The following is a 17797-nucleotide window of genomic DNA, read 5'->3' as shown; positions in this document are numbered from 1 at the left end:
CGGCCCCGGTGAGCCCCTTGCCAGCGGCCCCTCCTGCTGGGTCACCGGAACCCTAAACAGTGGACGCTCTGCTCGGTGGGAAGCCCGGGATGCGGGCACTGAGAGAAGCCGTGCGGCCAGAGCTCTCACTGCACGAAGATGCTTCCAGCACCGACCGGAGACAACCCTACTGTCCTCTCGGAATCACTGGAACCAGAACAGGCCACGCCTGCCGAGGCCCCGCCCAGGATCTCGTCAGTCATCTCCTGGCCGACGTGTCTGCCCCCCAGAAGCCTGATTGGACAGGGCGAGGGCCTCCAAGTAACCCCTCCAGAAACGTTTACTGATCTTGCACAACAGCCTCGGAGGAAGAGACATCTGCGACCAGGTGATGACCACATGGGCGTGTGTGAGTGGGTGCTCAGTCGTGTCCGACTCTTCTGTGACCCCGTGGACCGTAGCCCACCAGGCTCCTCTGTCCATGGGATTTCCCAGGCAAGAACACTGGAGTGGGTTGCCATCTGCTTCTCCAGGGAATCTTCCCAACCCAGGACTCAAACCTGTGTCTATTGTATCTCCTGCACCGGCAGGCAGGTCTTCACCAGACCACAAACCCTCCAAATCCTCTCCAAACCTCCATGGGCGATGTGAGCAGAGGGGCCCCAGGTTCCACCTGCGTCTGACGGAGTTCAACAAGTTTGTGCAAAGTGTCCGCCTTTAAAATACCTTCCCAGGAAAACACCCAGCTCCAGCGGGCACCTGAGCTCCACTGAAAGTGAATCTTGCCACCAGCCCTTCTCGCTTAAAATGCCACCCCATGCAGAGACAGAAAGTGAACTGACTTTGCTGGACTCCCTGCCTGGTAGACTTCCCTTCTGGCTCAACTGCTAAGATTCTTCCACCCACAATGTGGGAGATCTGGGTTCTATCCGCGGGTTGGGAAGATCCCCTGGAGAAGGGAAAGGCTCCCGACTCCCGTATTCTGGCCTAGAGAATTCCATGGACTGTATAGTCCACGGGGTCGCAAAGAGTTGGACACGACTGAGCGACTTTCGCCTTCCCTTTCTTTCACTTTTCTGCCTGGGGGACCAACCCACGTGGACCCTATGAAGGGGTCATGTCCTCTGCTTCGACTGCCTTAGGCCAGTGGGAGGCCTAACAGGAGATTGAGGGTGGGGGGCGATGCCAGGAGGTTACTTCTCTGCACAGGGGCTTCTCCCCAGGACCCCTCCTGTCCGGGTTCCACTCTGCCCTCTCCCAGTCCCTCCTGGCCTCAAGGCGGACACAGCCCTGGGTCCTGCATTGCCCACATGGATGGAAGCCCCACACCCCGTCCCCTTTGGTCGTAAGCCCTCCTGGAGCCATCCTGGGGAGGTTTCCGCCTGTTTCTGGGGGCAGGGGCTGGGGTGACTGGTAAAATAGCCCAGACAGGCTCCAGGGCAACCGTGGACTTGGGGAGAGGCCCCATGGGGCCCCAGGGGTTTCCCACACAGGACCCACCCAGAGGATCAGACACAACGTGGATGACAGAACACTTGCAGAGCAGAGCGACCCGCCCCCCACAGACCACCTTCACGGCTGCCCTCCTTCCTGCCCCCCGGTCGCATCCTGACACGGCCCCCCTGCAGCCACGGGCCCCCCGCAGCCCCTCCACACGGGCTCAAGCCACCCCGCCTGGGCCCCAGGGAGGAGGAGGGGTGGGCCTCTGCATCTGGACAAGTCAGCGCCTTGGCCCCCAGAGACACAAAGCTCCCGAGACAGACGTCCCTAATCCCGAGCACTTCCCATTGTGAGAGGAAGCAAACCACAGGGGAGGCCTCAAGGTCTACGTGCAAACTTCTGGGTTTCCTCCACCCGGCAGCCTCGGGCAAGAGAGGAAATAGCTGAGCAGCCCGAGAGGAGAGGCCTAATCCCGCACCGAGGGTCTGCTTCAGGCGCTGCTGAGGGACCCGCCTGGGATCGGAAGCGGGGGGTGGCAGGGATCCAGGCCTCCTGGGCTCCTCCTCCCCGGGGAACCTTCAGGAAGGAGTTTATTCCTCAGTGCCGCCTGCAGGGGCACTGTGAGCAGGCAGGCCTTGCCGTGTGCAGGGCAAAGGCGGAGGCCGATGGACGCCCTGGGACCAGGGCAGGGCGGGCCGAGCCAGAGGCCCCGTCTGCTCAGCTGGGAACACTGGCATCTGACCCTGCTGGGGCAGTCGAGGCCGACTCAGCCCTCAAGCCTGGTCTTCAGCCGGCCCCGAGAGATGTTTCCCACACAAGCAGGAAGAAGGAGGCCCCGCGGGTGCTTCCCTGGCGTGGAGCGGGGGGCCCCCGAGGGTCTCCTCAGCACCCTGCTGGGCGGGAAGCCCCCCAGAGGATGAGCAGGGACCACCCACCCCTGGGTCCTGGCCTCGGAGGCAGGAAGGCCAGCCTGCGGGCACCACGCCCTTGCCATGTGGTCCTGGAGCAGCTAGTGGCCCGAGCGGCCGCTGTGACTCTCAACCTTCCCGACGCTCTACTCGAGGGCGTGTGCAGCATCCCGACAAGCGCCCACACGTGTCTGAGCCAGAAAACCACTGACCCCTGTGTCCCCATCCGTGGGCCAGGAGGGGGTCGGCCTTGCAGGGGCCCTGCCGCCAACACGGCTTCTTGCTGGTCCCGCCCGGATGCGGGTAAGCCATCGCCACGACCTGGGGCATCAGGGCCGTCCACTGCCCCACTGGCCGGAGCACATCGAGGCCCTGCGGTCAGAGCCGACCGTCCCTGCTCGGTGGACGGGGCCGCGTGCCGTGGGCTCCTGACCCCCCAGGAGGCTCGGCGGGCCTCACACCTGCGCCAGCCGAGAGCTGCTGCCCCGCGCTCCTACGGTTGCTGAGCACACTGCCTCCAGGGCGGAGAGACGGGGCAGAAAGCATCTAACCTCCAGCGGATTGTGGGGCAGAACTCCCTTGGGGGGCCCTAGGGGGGCCCCCGCTTTCCTCTGGAGCTGCTGAATCAGGTGAGAAAGTCCCACGGGTAGCAGTTGGGGAAAGGAGGTTGGGAGGGTTAAGACCCCGCAGAGAGAAAAACCCAAGCTGAGGATCCGTCCATCCTCAAGCCAGTGGAGGTCAGCAGGAGGCGGCTCTGAGGGTCCCCCCGCACCCTTCATCTCCCACTGTGGCCACACGAGGCTGTTCCAAGTGGGCAGCAGGTGGGCGCCTAGCACTGGCTAATGACTGTCCCAATCGGCCACGGGCACAGCCGTAGGAGGAGGCTCCCGCACAAGAGATGGGGCAGCGAGGAAATTGTCTTTGGGGGCGCTCTGCCTTCCTCTGGGCCCCCCAGCCGGCCCCCAACCCACCTCCTTAGCTTGCACACACAGCCATGCGTCAGGTAACGCAGGCACTGCCAAGACCACGGCCCGGGCCTAACAGAACGGGGCGGCCGTCCCAGGCAGCTGTGGACACTGCCCACCTGGTCCTCACGTTCCCGAGAGGGACGCCAGCCCCCGTGTCACTTCAGACCTGCACCCCGGCCCTCGTCACGAACGCAGCGCCGAGTTCCACACCTGAGTCAGAACCCGGCCACCCTCTACCCCGGGCGGGGCGACAGGGGAGCGCCTGTCCTCAGGTTGGGGGCAAAAAACCAGGGGCACCGTGTGGGGCGATCACTGCCGGGGGCTACACATTCAGGGCGGTGGAGACGTGGAGAGTTAGATCCCCACGGTGTCCAAAGGCTGAAAGGCAGCGCTCTTTCTCCACTGGCGTACCCCTTACTGAGCTGGGACCCCTTGTCTGTGAGCCAAGCCAGGCCCAAATCTGTGGCTGAACGCCATGAGGGGGAGGCGCCCTAGAATTCCCCAGGAAGGAAAAGAGGGCGTGCCAAATCCCCTGCAATTGGAAAGCGGGCATTCTGATGCAAAAACCACCAAGGAGTCTCCTTACAAGTCAAGAAACAGCAAAATGAAAGGAAACCCCCCAAAAACGCCCAGACCTTCACAGCGTTTCCTGGGAGAGCCTTCTGACTCTCGGGTTTCATCCAGGGAGGCCGGGTAGGTTTAGGCCTTGGGACTGTGTTTGAATGGCCTGGGATTTCAGCCCCCAGTAATGACTCGGCCAAGGCAGCTGCAATGAATAAGCTCTTTCTGCGTCCTGCCCCGGGGGCAGGGTGATCTCTGGGGTCCCAGCGCTCCCTGAGGGAGTATCCAACACACTGTGGGGCTTGGGTATCTTCACACAGACCCTCAACAGATGCTGGTCTCCTAAAGAACTTTGCCAGCCGGCATATTTATCTGAACTTCAGCGTCTGTGTGTCTCAGGCCCAAGGAGCCGCAGGGCACCCGCGGGGGCTGCCTGGAGGAGGAGGCCTACCTTGTTGTAGTAGCGCACCTGCACCCAGTGCCAGCGCCCATCACTCACGCCGCCCGGGACCTGCGGCGCCACCGTGGTCGTGGTCTCGCCTGCGGGGCAGGGGGGCCGGAGAGAGGAGACGTGAGCAGACCACCAAGGCGGAAAGTCCCCCTGACCGTCTGGACCGCGTTCTCCCCGGCAACCCGGAAAAAAACGTTTTCAGTGGCTTTGTCAATATTTTCACCCTACAGAGGGCGCGAGGATCCCCCAGTCTCTGGACATCTGAGCTGTGCCTGAAGCATCATAAACAACGCTGCAATGAACAGTGCGTTCGGGGACTGCCCCCGACCACGCCACAGGACGGATTCCCAGACGGAGAGCCAGGGGTCGGCACGCTAGAAGGCGCTGTTGCAGGATGGGGTGGTTTTAACCCACGAAGCGCCTGGGGTGCAACCCGAGGGCGGCTCCCTCCCGCGCGGGGGGCCTCACCTGCAGAGAAGGTGAGCTGCACCTGCTCATCCACTATCTCCAGGGCGATGAAGTCGTGCTTCTCGTTGAAGCGGCCGTTATACAGCAGCAGCGCGTTCCTCTCCTGGGTGGCAAACCTGGGGGGCAGAGCACATCGCACAATGAACGACCCCAGGGTGGAAGGTCTGCAGGGCCGGCGGGGGTGGGGCGCCCAGGGCAACAGGCCCAGCCAGAGTGGGCGACAGCACAGGCCACGCGCAGCAAAGACTCTGGCCCCTGGGACTCTCTCTCTCACATCAGGAGTTGACAGTCCAGGTGGTGCTAGCCGGTAAAGAACCCACCTGCCAACGCAAGAGACACAACAGATGCGGGTTCAATCCCTGAGTCAGGAAGATCCCCTGGAGGAGGGCGTGGCAACCCACTCCAGTATTCTTGCCTGGAGAGTCCCATGGACAGAGGAGCCTGGCGCGCTACAGTCCATGGGATTGCAGAGTTGGACGCGGCTTAGCATACAAATAGCACAAAATCTAATTAGCGATGTTCCTTTCTGGAAGGAGCAAAGTAGATTCTGGGGGGAACCTGATTACCACAACCTTCGTATGATGCCCTTGAAGGATGATGCACTGTACCAACGGGGAATGTCGGGGCACGGAACACATGCAGGGCGCCTGCTGCTCGAGGGGGCAGACCCGCGTGTGCCCCCAGGGCACGGGACGCGGGTGCCAATGACCAGCTCAGGCCAGAGTCCCTTGTCTCGACCACCAGGCTCCAGCCGCAGCCACACTGCGTCCTTCTGCCCCTTCCCTGCCCCCGGAGGGGCCTCCTCCGCACCTGCTGGCCCCCGCCCGGGGGGTGAACTCCCCGCCTCTGCAGGCCCCCCAGGCATCACTGCAGTTGTGTTTTCCCAACTCATTTTACCTAAACTGTGCCCCCCGCCACAGTCTATCACATCACTCATTTCATTTCTGAAATTCTCCTGCTTATTTGTTCCTTTATGAGAATGCGTGCTCCTGGGATTTCCCTGGCAGTCTGGTGGTGAAGACTCCAAGGTTCCACTGCAAGGGCGAGGGTTTGATCCCTGGTCAGGCAACAAAGAGCCCACAGCCCACTTTTTTAAATAAAAAGATTTTTAGAAAAGGACACATGATCCTTTAAGGGGAAGGATGATGACTCTCATTCACGGCTGCATTTCCAAGACCAAACAAGAAAGATCTGGTCCAGGCAAGTGTGTAACACCAGTGTGTTGCATCCATGCATGGATGGGGCTCCCGTGAACCAACAGACGCATGAAAACCGTCAGAGTTGAAGCATCAAGAGTAAAAAACCACTTAACTCCGACAAGAAACAAAGAGCCTTAGAAATCTCCTCCTACCCGATAAGGAGGCAGCTATCATCGGAGCCGAGGGTCCCCAACACACCACGTGGCCACGACGCCTCCTGGACCCCATGGTTACAGAGAACCCGCAAACCCCGGGGGAAACGCAAGACTGTTTCCTGAGGCAGCTGGATGTCCCTCTCCCCCGAGGTTAAGCGGGAAAAGTCATTCCTTTGATTCCAGGTCAGTTTACCCGCTTTCGTGCGGCCGGGTTCTGTGGGAGCCAGCCTCGGGCTGACCCCAGCTCCCCACTTGAGGTACACAGAACCGGCAGCTCCTGCCCGCAGCTGGAAGCCCCTCGGTTTAGAGGCAGCATGCGCCAATGACAACCCTAAAAATCCATGCAGAGCCAAGTGCAGGCTCTGAGTGTGCAGCCAGCAGGCAGAAGGAGAAAGGAGCTGAACTAACAGCGGCTCGCTTCCTGAGACCCGCAGGCCGCACCTGCTCCCCTTCTGCAAGTCTGACGGGTGTGGGTCTCTCTTTGGACCAGGGTGGGAGCCGGTGCAGAGGATCAGTGCGGGAGGGTCCTTGGGGGCGGGCCCCCTGCACTGCCAGGATGGAAGAGCGAATGCAGGGCCCCGGGGCCCCAGGCAGGGTCTGAACAGCGCCAAAGGAGAAAGGGCAGAAGCAGAAACCGCAGCCTGGAGAGGGGGCCGGGGAGCAGAGAGGACAAAGGAGGCAGGCGGGGGGGTGCCCGGCCCGGAGCCCAAGCCCTGGGCAAACAGAAACCAGAAAGAGGAGAAGCTGCTTCCAAAGAAACTGCCTGAAACAAAAGCCCCGGGCTGGCGCCCCAGCCCACCTTTCTCACGGTGCGGCCCTCAGCAGGCAGGGGGCCAGCTCCTTCCCGGCCCTGCCCACGTTCCGGGGGACTTTTCACGATTCGGCCTTTGATGCAAAACGCTCCCTGATTTGGCATCACCTCGGCACCCTAGCCGCCATCAGGTACATGGGAAACTGTCCCTAAATTGTTCTCACATGATCACCTAAAATACGACATTTCCCAAGCATGGGACACACACGACATTGGAGGGACCTCTAGTTAAACAGGCCTGCTCTTCAGGCTCTGAGTCCGGAGCCGCCAGACTTCCTTTGCCGGTTTCTGCATCCATGGGCTGCCCCCACCAGGACTTCCGGTCACCTTTCAGGGCAGCCTCCTGCAGCTCACAGGCTGCACTGCCCGCGCCAGAGGGCTGCTGGTCATGCCCAGTGGCGGGCAGCCATGGCCACAGAGACAGCGAAACCACCTGGGGCAATGACTCTGCCAGCAGACACAGGGCACCTCTGATCTGGGGGTGGGCACCCACGGGAGCCTGCTGCCCTAAACAGCCAGCCACGCTTCATGCAGAGCTGGTGAGGGTGCCAAAGAGGAGCCCTTGTTTGGAAGGCTGTGCCCACTCGGTGGCCTCCTGAGCCCAGGACTTACGGGCAGAGGAGGGAGCGGGCTGGGAGCAGGCGTGGCCAGGACCAGGGCCAGGGCCAGGCACTGGGGCCCTGTGAGAGGGTGGGAGGGCAACAGCAAGTGCCAACTCATGTGCGCCCTCTCCACGCCGAGAGGGACCCCGGTTCGCTGGTTTACAGGCTGTGGTGGAGCCGCGAACCGTGCACCAGAACGTGGGCGATCACCCCCAGACAGCGGGCTCCGCACGGCCCAAACCTCACAACTGCTCTTGGAATCAAACACCACTCCAGCCTTGCAGTCAGGTCAGGGGGCCGAGCAGAGCCGCGTCTTCCACCCTCCTTCCAAGTTCCCGGGAAAGGGGGTGATGCTCAAAGGATCCAGAGCAGATGAGAGCTGCTCTTGCTGTCTCATTAAAGCTGGCCCCCGAGGAAGATTCAGGAAGAGGGCTGAACGGGGAAATGCCGGCAGATCAGGATAAGCAGGCTGGCCACTGAGTGGTCCACGCTGAGGTCTGTGATGAGCTGGGCAGAGCCCAGAAGGTATCTCACCAGGGACCCACATCTCTAAACAGAGCGCCCTTCAAAAGGACCCGTCTGTACCCAGTGCAGACGTCCAAGCCCGAGAATCTCCCGGGGGGCTGGAGCTGGACAAGGTGGGCGGGCCCGGGGTCTCGGGGGCCTGCCCCCCTCTGCAGAGCCCCCGGCTGGCACTCCAGATCATTCAGAATGCCTGGAAGCTTTGCCCTCTGCAACTCAATCCCTCCCACGGCCACCAGGCCAAACAGCCCCTGCTCTGGGAGACCAGGAGGCCCCCCAGTGAGCCTGTCGTCTGCAGGCTACAGGCAGGGAGCAGTGAGCGTTCACGCCGTGTCGGCATGGGACTCCCAGCCAGCCGCTCCTGGCCTCTGGGCCCCTGGGTGTCAGGACACAGGACAAGAAGCCTGTGAGGAGCTTCAGGCCAGCGGGTGGACAGACAGGCACAGCAGTCCTGGGGCCGAAGCCCGGTCCCAGCCAGGGAGCCCAAAGGGCCATTTAAAGGCTTCACAAGACGAGCATCTGCTTCAGAGACTTGAGACCAATCAAACCATCCGACAACCGGGAAAAAAAATCAGGGCCAGGAATCCTGGCAGCAGGTCCCCACCCGGCCACCCCGTGTGGAGGATGGGTTTACAGTGAGCAGATTTGGGCCACAACATAGAAAACCCGCCAATGATGCAAGCCCCCACGTTAACCACGTGTCCCCCGCAGGACCTTAGGGTCGGGCAGGGTGGACGGCAGCCTGATCCCGCGAGGAGGGGCATCGGAGGCTGAAGGCAGCAGACAAGCAGGAGATGGCCAAACGCTGGACGGCCAGCACTGGAATGCAGGCGTGGCCGGCCTGCTCACAGGGGCTTCCTGAAGGAAGCGGCGGGAGACGGGATGGGGGCAGGTGGGAGGGGCTGAGGAAGCACCGGTGCAGGGCTGGGCAGGTCCAGAGCATCAGGAGGTGAGGGCGGCTCCCCAGGATCGGGGTCCCCAGGGGTCAGCACACAGGGGCCACCGAGTGCCATATTCAGAAGCTGGGTTTTACCCCGGGTGGCAGGCAGGCCTGGCAGACGTGTCCGACAAGGATCCCCCTGGCGCAGGCTGAGAGTCGGGGACACAACAGCCGTCACCCGGGGTGGGGCGGGGCGGGGGGGACGGTGGCCCAGGCCGAGATGCTGGAAACTGGGAGAGAAGCGGCCAGACAGGGAGACACAGGGGTGAGGGACTCAGAGGACCTGAGTGCAATGGGGGGCGGGGGAAATAGGAAAGGACTTCCCTGGGTGGGGCAGGACCCCCGGGAGGGGAGCTGCCCCATCCTGCCCCGAGAGGCCCCGAGCTCCAAAGGGCAGCTCAGAGCAAGCATCTGGTTCTGGGGGACACGGATGGTGCTTTCCCATAAGACTGTGTGCCCAAAGACTGCGTCCCCAAACACTCACCAAACACAAAATACACCTTATTCTACTAAGTTGAACTTGAGAAAAATCTTTACAGTAGAAATGATAGACCTTAAAAAATCAAGTTAAATCTAAATTCTCTTGGAGAAAGAACTGCAAAAATAAAAGAACGGCTCGAGTGAACAGTCAGCCTGGACGCCGTCATGGGTTAAGGGACCAGGGCTGAAAGGGGTGAGGCCGCCCACCCGCGGTTTCCCAGCTCGCCCGTGGCCCCACAGGAGCCTATGCCGGGTCTGAGTCCCAAGCCCTTTCCCCCTATTTCTGGGCCCTTGGATGGCAGAAGTGCCCACGTGGTGGCAGGCGGGCAGCACCAGGGCGTCCGGGCTGGCTTCAGAGGCGTGGGAGCTGGGAAACCGGGCCCCAAGCTCGTTAACGCTCTGCTGTTGGCAACTGGAAATGTCTCACTTTCTAATCAGGGGAAAGTGAAGTGAAAGTGAAAGTCTCTTTGTGACCCCACGACTATACAGCCCATGGAATTCTCCAGGCCAGAATACTAGAGTGGGGAGCCTTCTCCAGGGGATCTTCCCAACCCAGGGATCGAACCCAGGTCTCCTGCATTGCAGGCAAATTCTTTACCAGCTGAGCCACAGGGGAAGCCCTTGAATCAGGAGCCACATCCTCTATTTGCATGGGGTCCTGCAGGCAGCACCGGCCAGGGTGACCGCGGACGGAGGGCGGCTCTGAGACCCGAGACCACCCCCCAACCTCCAGCACAGGCGGCGGCGCGGGGACGCGGGGACTCACGCGAGGGCCACGGTGAAGTGGAAGCGCTGCCTCAGGCCCCGGAAGGTGACGAAGGACTGCGGCGGGAAGCTCCGGGTGGTCACCTCGCAGTAGGGCCTCTCGAACTCGCCGGGGGGGCACACGCAGTGGAAGCCGCCGATGAGCAGGTTCACGCAGGTGCCCCCGTTCTTGCACACGCCGTGGGCACAGCGGCCGGAGCGTGCGTTCACCTCACAGTGCTCACCTGGGGGGACGGAGCGGGAGAGAGGGGGTCACACGGCAGCCTGGGGGGGAGGGTCCGGGAGGGTCGGGGAGAGGAGAAGGGGGGAGTGGAGGGCCCCTCCCCCGCCCAGGCCACAAACGCTACTGCAGAACCAGCTGCTAAACCCAAACCCCGGGGCACCTGGGGCCTCCGGGAACCGCCCTGGAGCCGAGCTGTGATCAGACACGTGGTGTTCCTGCCGGCGTGAGGGCACCCAGCGCCCGGTGGGCCGTCCAGGGGGTGGTGAGCACCCTGGGGGCCTCCCCGCTGAATGCACCAGGTGGCTGAGCCGATCCAAGCTTGTCCCTGTCCTGGGCCTCCGGGGTCCCCGCCCTAGGGGGGGACAGGGGTGTGTGCTGCCATGAGTGGCTCTCAGCACCCCTCCCTGTTCTGAGCCCCCAGCTGAGCCCAGCGCTCTTCCAAGAGCCCCATCTAGAAGGAGTGAGGATGCTGAGAGGGCCCGCGCCCTCCCCACGCCCACATGACAACTGGGCACCCGGGGCTCATCAGAGACGGGGGAGCAGGCGGGGTCATTCAGAGCGCCCCCAGCCCATCGGTTCCCACGCAGACCCACGGCCCCCCGGACAAGGCTGGGCTCTGACCCTGTAATCAAGTCTGCCCCCAGCTGTGCTCCACCGTCCTCCCCGTGGCCTAACTGCTCCCCCCCCACCCCGTGGCAGGGGGATTCTGGAAGCTTCCATTGACCAGGGAGCCCACGCTGACTGCCTCTGCCCCAGACGCATGCCAGACCCAGGCTGCCCATCAGTGGTGAGGCCGCCGTGGGGGCCTGGCTGCGTGACCCTCACTCCCTGGAACACGGCCTGGGCCTGCCTGTCATGGGGTGGACATCGCTAGCCCCTCACAGACCCGCAGACCAACAGGAGCTTCCGACAACCAGAAATTCCCCAGTTCCCACCCGTATTTTCACCAGTTACTGAGTTTTAAATGAACACATTTAAAAAAAATTTTTTTGGCCCTGCCATTTAGGATGTGGGATCTTAGTTCCTCAACCAGGGATCGAACCCACGCCCCCTGCAGTGGAAGCATGGAAACCTAACCACTGGACCACCAGGGAAGTCCCTTAATGAACACAGTTTAAAATAAAAGTATTATATTCACACACACACACACACAATCACCGTGTAAACAGTGAGGCCTGGAGGAGACAGGAGAGCGGGGTGCCCTGCCGCCCGCATGTGGGCTCAGGGCCAGGGGTACCGTGGAGACCCTCCCTGTGGGCACTCAGGGCTTCTCTTTGCTCCCAGTGGCTTCACAGTATTCCGTTAGCGGACCCCATCAGAATCTAAATCACTGATGTTTCTCCTTCTACTGCTGATGGGCAGGTGGGCTGCTTATAGCTTGCTTTTATTGCAGATCACTTTTTAAATTAATTAATTTATTTGTCTCTGGCTGCGCTGGGTCTTCACTGCTGCAAGGGGTTTCTCCAGTTGTGGTCCCCAGGCTTCTCACTTCAGTGGCTTCTCTTGTTACAGAGCTTAGGCCCTGGAGCACAGGCTCGGGAGCTGCAAGGTACCGGCCCGTCACTCCGCGGCACGTGGGAGCCTCCCGGATCAGGGATCAAACCCGTGACTCCTGCCTCGGTTGGCGGATTCTTCACCACTGGCCACCAAGGAAGCCCCTGCGGATAACTTTTTGATACACGTCCTTGGTGTGTTTTAAGAATATCTCTATAGAGAAAATTCCTGAAAGTGGAGAATCAAGGTACACACTTGATAAGTATTTCCAAACTGCCCTCCACAAAAGGATGCACAAACTCATACATCCTCACCAACATGAGGCTGGTTCAATCTGTGAAATATTTTATATTTCTGACAAATGAACCTCCAAGGTGTTTTATTTGCATTAATTTTTGCTGAGGTTCAACATCTGCCCGAATTTTACTGGCAACGTACTTTTCCTTTCTCCGAACCGCCCGATGAGTCCTGTGTTCATTTTTCGATCAGATGGTTGGTCTTGTTTTATTCTGTATACAAGCTCCTCGTAAATTTCAGAAATTAAGTATGCTCTGCCATTTCTGTGACAACTCCCTCCTGGCTTAAGTTTAACTTTCAACTTATTTATGTATTTGTGGACACATAAAAATATTATAGGGCTTCCCTGGTAGCTCAGTAGTAAAGAATATAAATATATAAACATAAAATTTTATATTTATGATATAGATATAAAAAATCTAAATATAAAGCCTGGCAGTGCAGGAGACATGGGTTTGAACCTTGGGTTGGGAAGATTCCCTGGAGGAAGAAATGGAAACGCGCTCCAGTATTCTTGCCTGGGAAATCCCATGAACAGAGGAACCTGGAGGGCCATGGGGTCAGAGAGTCAGCTATGACTGATCAGCTACTCAACGACAGCAACAAAAGTGTTACATCTGGGTATGGTCACATTGATCAACGTTTCCTTTGTGATGCTAGAGCTCTCGGGTATGAAGAGATATGCCCCTCAGAGCCACGGTGGCATCCAGCATCAGGACCCTCGGTACACGGACGGGCGTGCGTTCAAGTGGCAGCATCACCCTGGAACTGAAGTCACCAGGGCCCTCAGACACGGTGTCCCTGGATGCCCTTCTGTGCCTCTTCAACACTGAACCATGTGAATACATTCCCGACTGTCTCAGTCTGCTCAGGCCTCCGTCACAAAATACCTTAGGCCAGGGGCTTAAACAACGGAAATGTATTTCTCACGGTCCTAGAGGCTGGAAGTCCCAGGGAAATCAGGGCCTCCCTGTCCATCACCAACTCCCAGACTTTACTCAGACTCGTGTCCATTGAGTCAGTGATGCCATCCAACCATCTCATCCTCTGTCGTCCCCTTCTCCTCCTGCCCTCAATCCTTCCCAGCATCAGGGTCTTTTCAAATGAGTCAGCTCTTCGCATCAGGTGGCCAAAGTACTGTCTCTTCTTAGGAGACACTACGTCTCCTAAGTACGTCTCTTCTTCAGAGGACACTAACCCTGTTGGATGGGGGCCCACCCTTACCATTTACATGAACCACTTCCCTGCTGGCCCCGCCTCCAGCTACAGTTCTACTGGGGGTTAGGGCTGCAACCTGTGAATTTGGGGGCGGGGGTGGATGCAATTCAGACCTAGCAGTCACATATGAGTCTATTGGGAATGTGAACAAACTGGATAGCGATATTAAAACTTATCATCAGCTTTTTAAAATCTGGCGGCGGCGGGTCTTGGTTGCAGCACATGATACTCGCTGTGTTAATTCAGGATCTTTCCTTGCCGCGCACGGGCTTTCTAGTTGCAGTGCATGGGCTGAGCTGCTCTGTAGCATGTCGGGTCTTAGTTCCCCAACCAGAGATTGAACCTGCACTCCCTGAATTGCAAGATGGATTCTTAACCACTGGACCCCGAGGGAAGTCCTGAGCATTAATTCTTGGATATAGTGGAGAGTGGGTGCTGTGTGTACCCCACATGCCCCGCCAGGACGGAGGCTCTAGAGTGCTGGGTGATGACCACTCACAGCTGAGACCCTGAACTCAGACCATCCCCCCGAAGTCCCTCACCCACAGCTGCACGGCCCCCGCCGGGGCAGCTCACAGCCAGCGACAGCTCAGCGGGGAGATGGGGAAGCCCAGCCCCGTGGCCCAGGGCAGCCTCCTCTGCACCACATCCCCAGAGCTGAGACGTGGGGTCACAGAGGTCACTGCGGCCGCACTGCTGAGGCCCAGCGTCTCCTCTGGGTACCCCGTGTGCCCCCCGTCCCCGCCCCCTGCCCAGGCGTGGCTCCTGAGAAGGTGGATCTCGAGCCTCGGGGTCTGTTTCTCAGGGAGGCCGACCTCCGACAGAGCTGATTTTCAAGAGCTCAGTTATTGACGGGTGTAAGAAAACTCTTATCTGTCACCCAAGAGGGAACGTTTCACAGGAGCTTATTTTTGAGGAGCGAGTGAAACTGATCTATAATTAGCATGACGATCCTTGGAAACAAGCAGGGCACCAGGGAAATCTGAATTTCCTCTCCTCCTCCAGAGTTTCTTCCTCCCCAGGTTGCAACAGCTGAGAACGCACAACTTGCTAAGCGAAGGTGACCCAGCCTGGATCCCTCAAACACAGGGAGGAGAGTTTCAATCGCTGAGCTCTTACCGAATTTCATAACCCCACAGGGGCCATCAGGCCAGGGGCCCAGGCCGAGCCCACCCCCAGGGCTGTGTCCACCCCCAGGGCCTGGCAGGGTCAGGCGGGTTTTTTTTTCCCATCCCCTTCCTCCCCACCAGGCAGGGAAGGGAGAGGCCAGAGGCCCACCCAGGACACCCACCCGCTCTCCCCTAGCAGGCAGCGGCCCCCGAACAGAGGTTTCACATGCTGCTCGGAAGGGAGAGGCCCACCCGGCCCACCCGGCCGGACACCCCGCTCTGGGCTCCAGCATTGGGGCAGACCCTCTGGTCTCCCCGCCGGCTCCCGGGTCACCGGGGGGCCCCACCCCGCCCGCCATGGATACCAGGCAGGCTGTGCACATACACACGCGTGCAGGGGCACACATAACCTCACACACATGCACACACGTGTGCCCTCACTCACATGCACACACGCGTGCCCTCACTCAGACCCAGTCACACGCTGCTGACACACTCGCACCGTCACACACACGCTCACATATCCACGTGCATTCACACCCATAAACACATTCACACCCTCACACCCGCCCTCAGCCACACACGCACACACATGCACACACGCGCCCACACTCACACCCTCACACACTCTCACACTAAGCCCTGCTCCTGGCCCCTTCCCAGGTGGGCAGCTCACAGCCTTCTTAAATTCTATTCATTAATCATAAGTGCTCAGCCGAAGGTGTATTTGTTCTTCGTTCACTTCAAATTCTCTAATCTCTCCTTTTAAAATCCATGTGACGTCTGGGAGTGTTTGCTCTCCAAGTCCCAGCTTGGCGGCTCGAGGGCCAGGCACGGAGTGTTCTGAAGTAATAAAGCTGCGGTGAGAGGCCGGGGCGGGCCGCACTCCCTAGGCCGTGACGGCAAACAAAGGGGGCCTGGCCCGGCCCTCCCCACGGCGCCACGCCCCGCGCCGGCCTCCGGAGCCCAATGTCACCGGAGGCGAGCGCGGCCCCGGAGGCGAGCGCGGCCCCGTCCCCACCAAGGCCACAGCGGCTCACGGGCTCTGCCCTCGAGCCGACGGGACGTCTGGACCCCTCCACCTCCACCCAAGACCCAGGGGCTCCCGCGACGCCCGGCATAGTGCCCCAGCTGCCTGGGCCAGAGAAGGGCGGGCCTGCTCAGAGAGAGCCAGCGCGCCCTCCATTCATTCGGAGACCTGCGTTCGACTCTGCCCACCGTACTCCTGCTCACGGGCGGTTTTCCAGCGGCCGCCGGGAAGCCTGGGTCCTCAGGCGGGCCCGGGGATGGAGGACGGCCCAGCAGGACGCGTGCTGCCGCAGGGCGCCGCAGGGCCCCGCCGTGCCGCTGAAAGGGCGTGCTGACGTGCGGGGTTCCTCCGTTCCTCTGCTTAACCCACCATGCAACTTTAAATCAACTGCAAATAAAGCTCAGTCGCTGTGAAATTATTTGTTTTAAGCACAAAAGGTTTTTCTTTTCTCACAGGTAGTCATATTTGTTTCCTGGGTCTGCTGAGACAAGTACGGCAAAGCTGAGGGCTTAAGAAGAACAGAAGTGAATTCTCTCGTAGATCTGGGGGTGTCAGCAGGGCCGGCCCCCTCTGCAGGCTCCGGGGGGCTCCTTCCTGCCTCCCCCAGCTGTCAGGCCCCCCACCCGTGTTCCCGGGGTTGTGGCCTCCTCATCCCTCATCTCTGCCTCTGTGGTCACGTGGAGATCTTCCCTAGGTCTCGTCTCCCCGTCCTTATAAGAGAAAGGATCATCACTGGGTTCGGGTGGACCCCGAGTTCGGGACGATGTTACCAATCACTGGGAGCCTTACAGATTATATCTGGAGACACGCTGCTTCCAACATTCTGAGGTTCCAGACGTGAACCTGGGAGGACACTATCCGGCCCCCTAGCGGCCTCTGCGTCCACCCTAAAACTGCTCTCCCAGTAAACACTGGCCTCAGGGGGCCGCACCCGAGCCTGCAGGGCCACGATCCTGGTGTCTCAGGGACCCGGTGATCACCGGCTCTGGCCTCCCTGCCCCAGGGACACTCTCCCCGCCCTCCCCAGCCGGCCAGCGAGGGGCCAGCTCCCCAGCTCCACAGCCATGCCTCAGGCCCCTTCTCTGGGCCCACACCCCCCTATCCCCTCCTCCCATCCTCGCCCCCACAAACCCAGGCCTCAGACCTGTCTCCCCAAACCAATTCCATTCTCCAGGTCCCGCAGCCACCACAGAGGAGGGGGGCCAAGAGCCCGGAGCTACCCGCCCCTCCTCCCTTGGCCCCACAGTGCACCCCCAGGGCCCGAGTCACCCCCAGGGCCCGAGTCACCCCCCAGGGGCCGAGTCACTTGCCTCCACGGTCGGTCACACCCAAGTCTAAACCAGCCTGGTCTGCACAACCACCGCGACCACCCCGGCCCCTGGCCGCCCCCAGCGGCTCAGCGCCTCACAGATCTGCCTGCTCCCCACAGAACACCCGGGGGAGCTTTCCAGAATGCCCGCCTGGCTTCCCGTCAGTCCTGCTGCTCCACAGAGACCCTCCGCCACGGGGCCTCAGCCACACACCTGCCCAGTCGACACCAACTCCCCACCTCCCAGGCCGGCTGCACGGTCTCCCTCCTTGAAGGGCAGCTGCACACACATTCACTGCCCAGACACACTCACTGCCATCAAGATCACCCCGCGGACACCGCCTTCTCTGGGCCTGACATCCCCCAGACACACTCACACATGCTCACTGCCATCAGGGTCATCCCGTGGACATGGCCTTCTCTGGCCTGACACGTTCACTCTGGTCTCTGAGGATGACTCTCTGGTGCCCAGACGCAGCCCCACTTCAGGCACCCACCAACCCTCTGCAGGCTTCACCCACCTGGGCAGGGCCAGGGCGCCCAGGTCAGACTGATGGGCCCAGAATTCTCCATCCCAGCCCCAGGGTGACACCCACTGCATGACTGCCCCTCAGCCTCTGGCTCCCCAGGCTCTGGGTGGCGGGGGGGACCGCCTGTCCGAGGGTCGAGTTTGAGAATGCCCAGCACACAGAGGGTGCCTGGCGAACGCCCAGCACACAGCAGGTACTGGATGAATGCCTGTGAGATGAAGTCATAAAATGCCAGGACTTCGCCATGTGCAAGCCGATGACGACTGCTCATACAGAATTATAAAACTTGAAAAATTCACGTTTGATTCAAATAATGTCAGAAAGATGTTGATGTCATG

General features: G+C 60.4%; 1 protein-coding gene across 2 annotated transcripts in view; it reads right to left on the bottom strand.

Moving 5' to 3' along the window:
* CELSR1 (cadherin EGF LAG seven-pass G-type receptor 1) overlaps window positions 1-17797 on the bottom strand; it is a 142219-nt gene that overhangs the window by 57656 nt on the left and 66766 nt on the right. For both annotated transcript variants that reach the window (XM_043440781.1, XM_043440780.1), the window contains exons 3-5: window positions 10251-10473; window positions 4776-4891; window positions 4308-4396 (exon numbers count right to left, since the gene is read on the bottom strand). In XM_043440781.1, the coding sequence (XP_043296716.1) occupies window positions 4308-4396; window positions 4776-4891; window positions 10251-10473 (428 nt within the window). The remainder of the gene's footprint in view (window positions 1-4307; window positions 4397-4775; window positions 4892-10250; window positions 10474-17797) is intronic.

Source organism: Cervus canadensis, chromosome 21, assembly GCF_019320065.1.
Source record: "Cervus canadensis isolate Bull #8, Minnesota chromosome 21, ASM1932006v1, whole genome shotgun sequence".
In the NCBI taxonomy this organism is placed as follows: Eukaryota; Metazoa; Chordata; class Mammalia; order Artiodactyla; family Cervidae; genus Cervus; species Cervus canadensis.
This window is presented reverse-complemented; position numbering and strand designations above follow the sequence as displayed.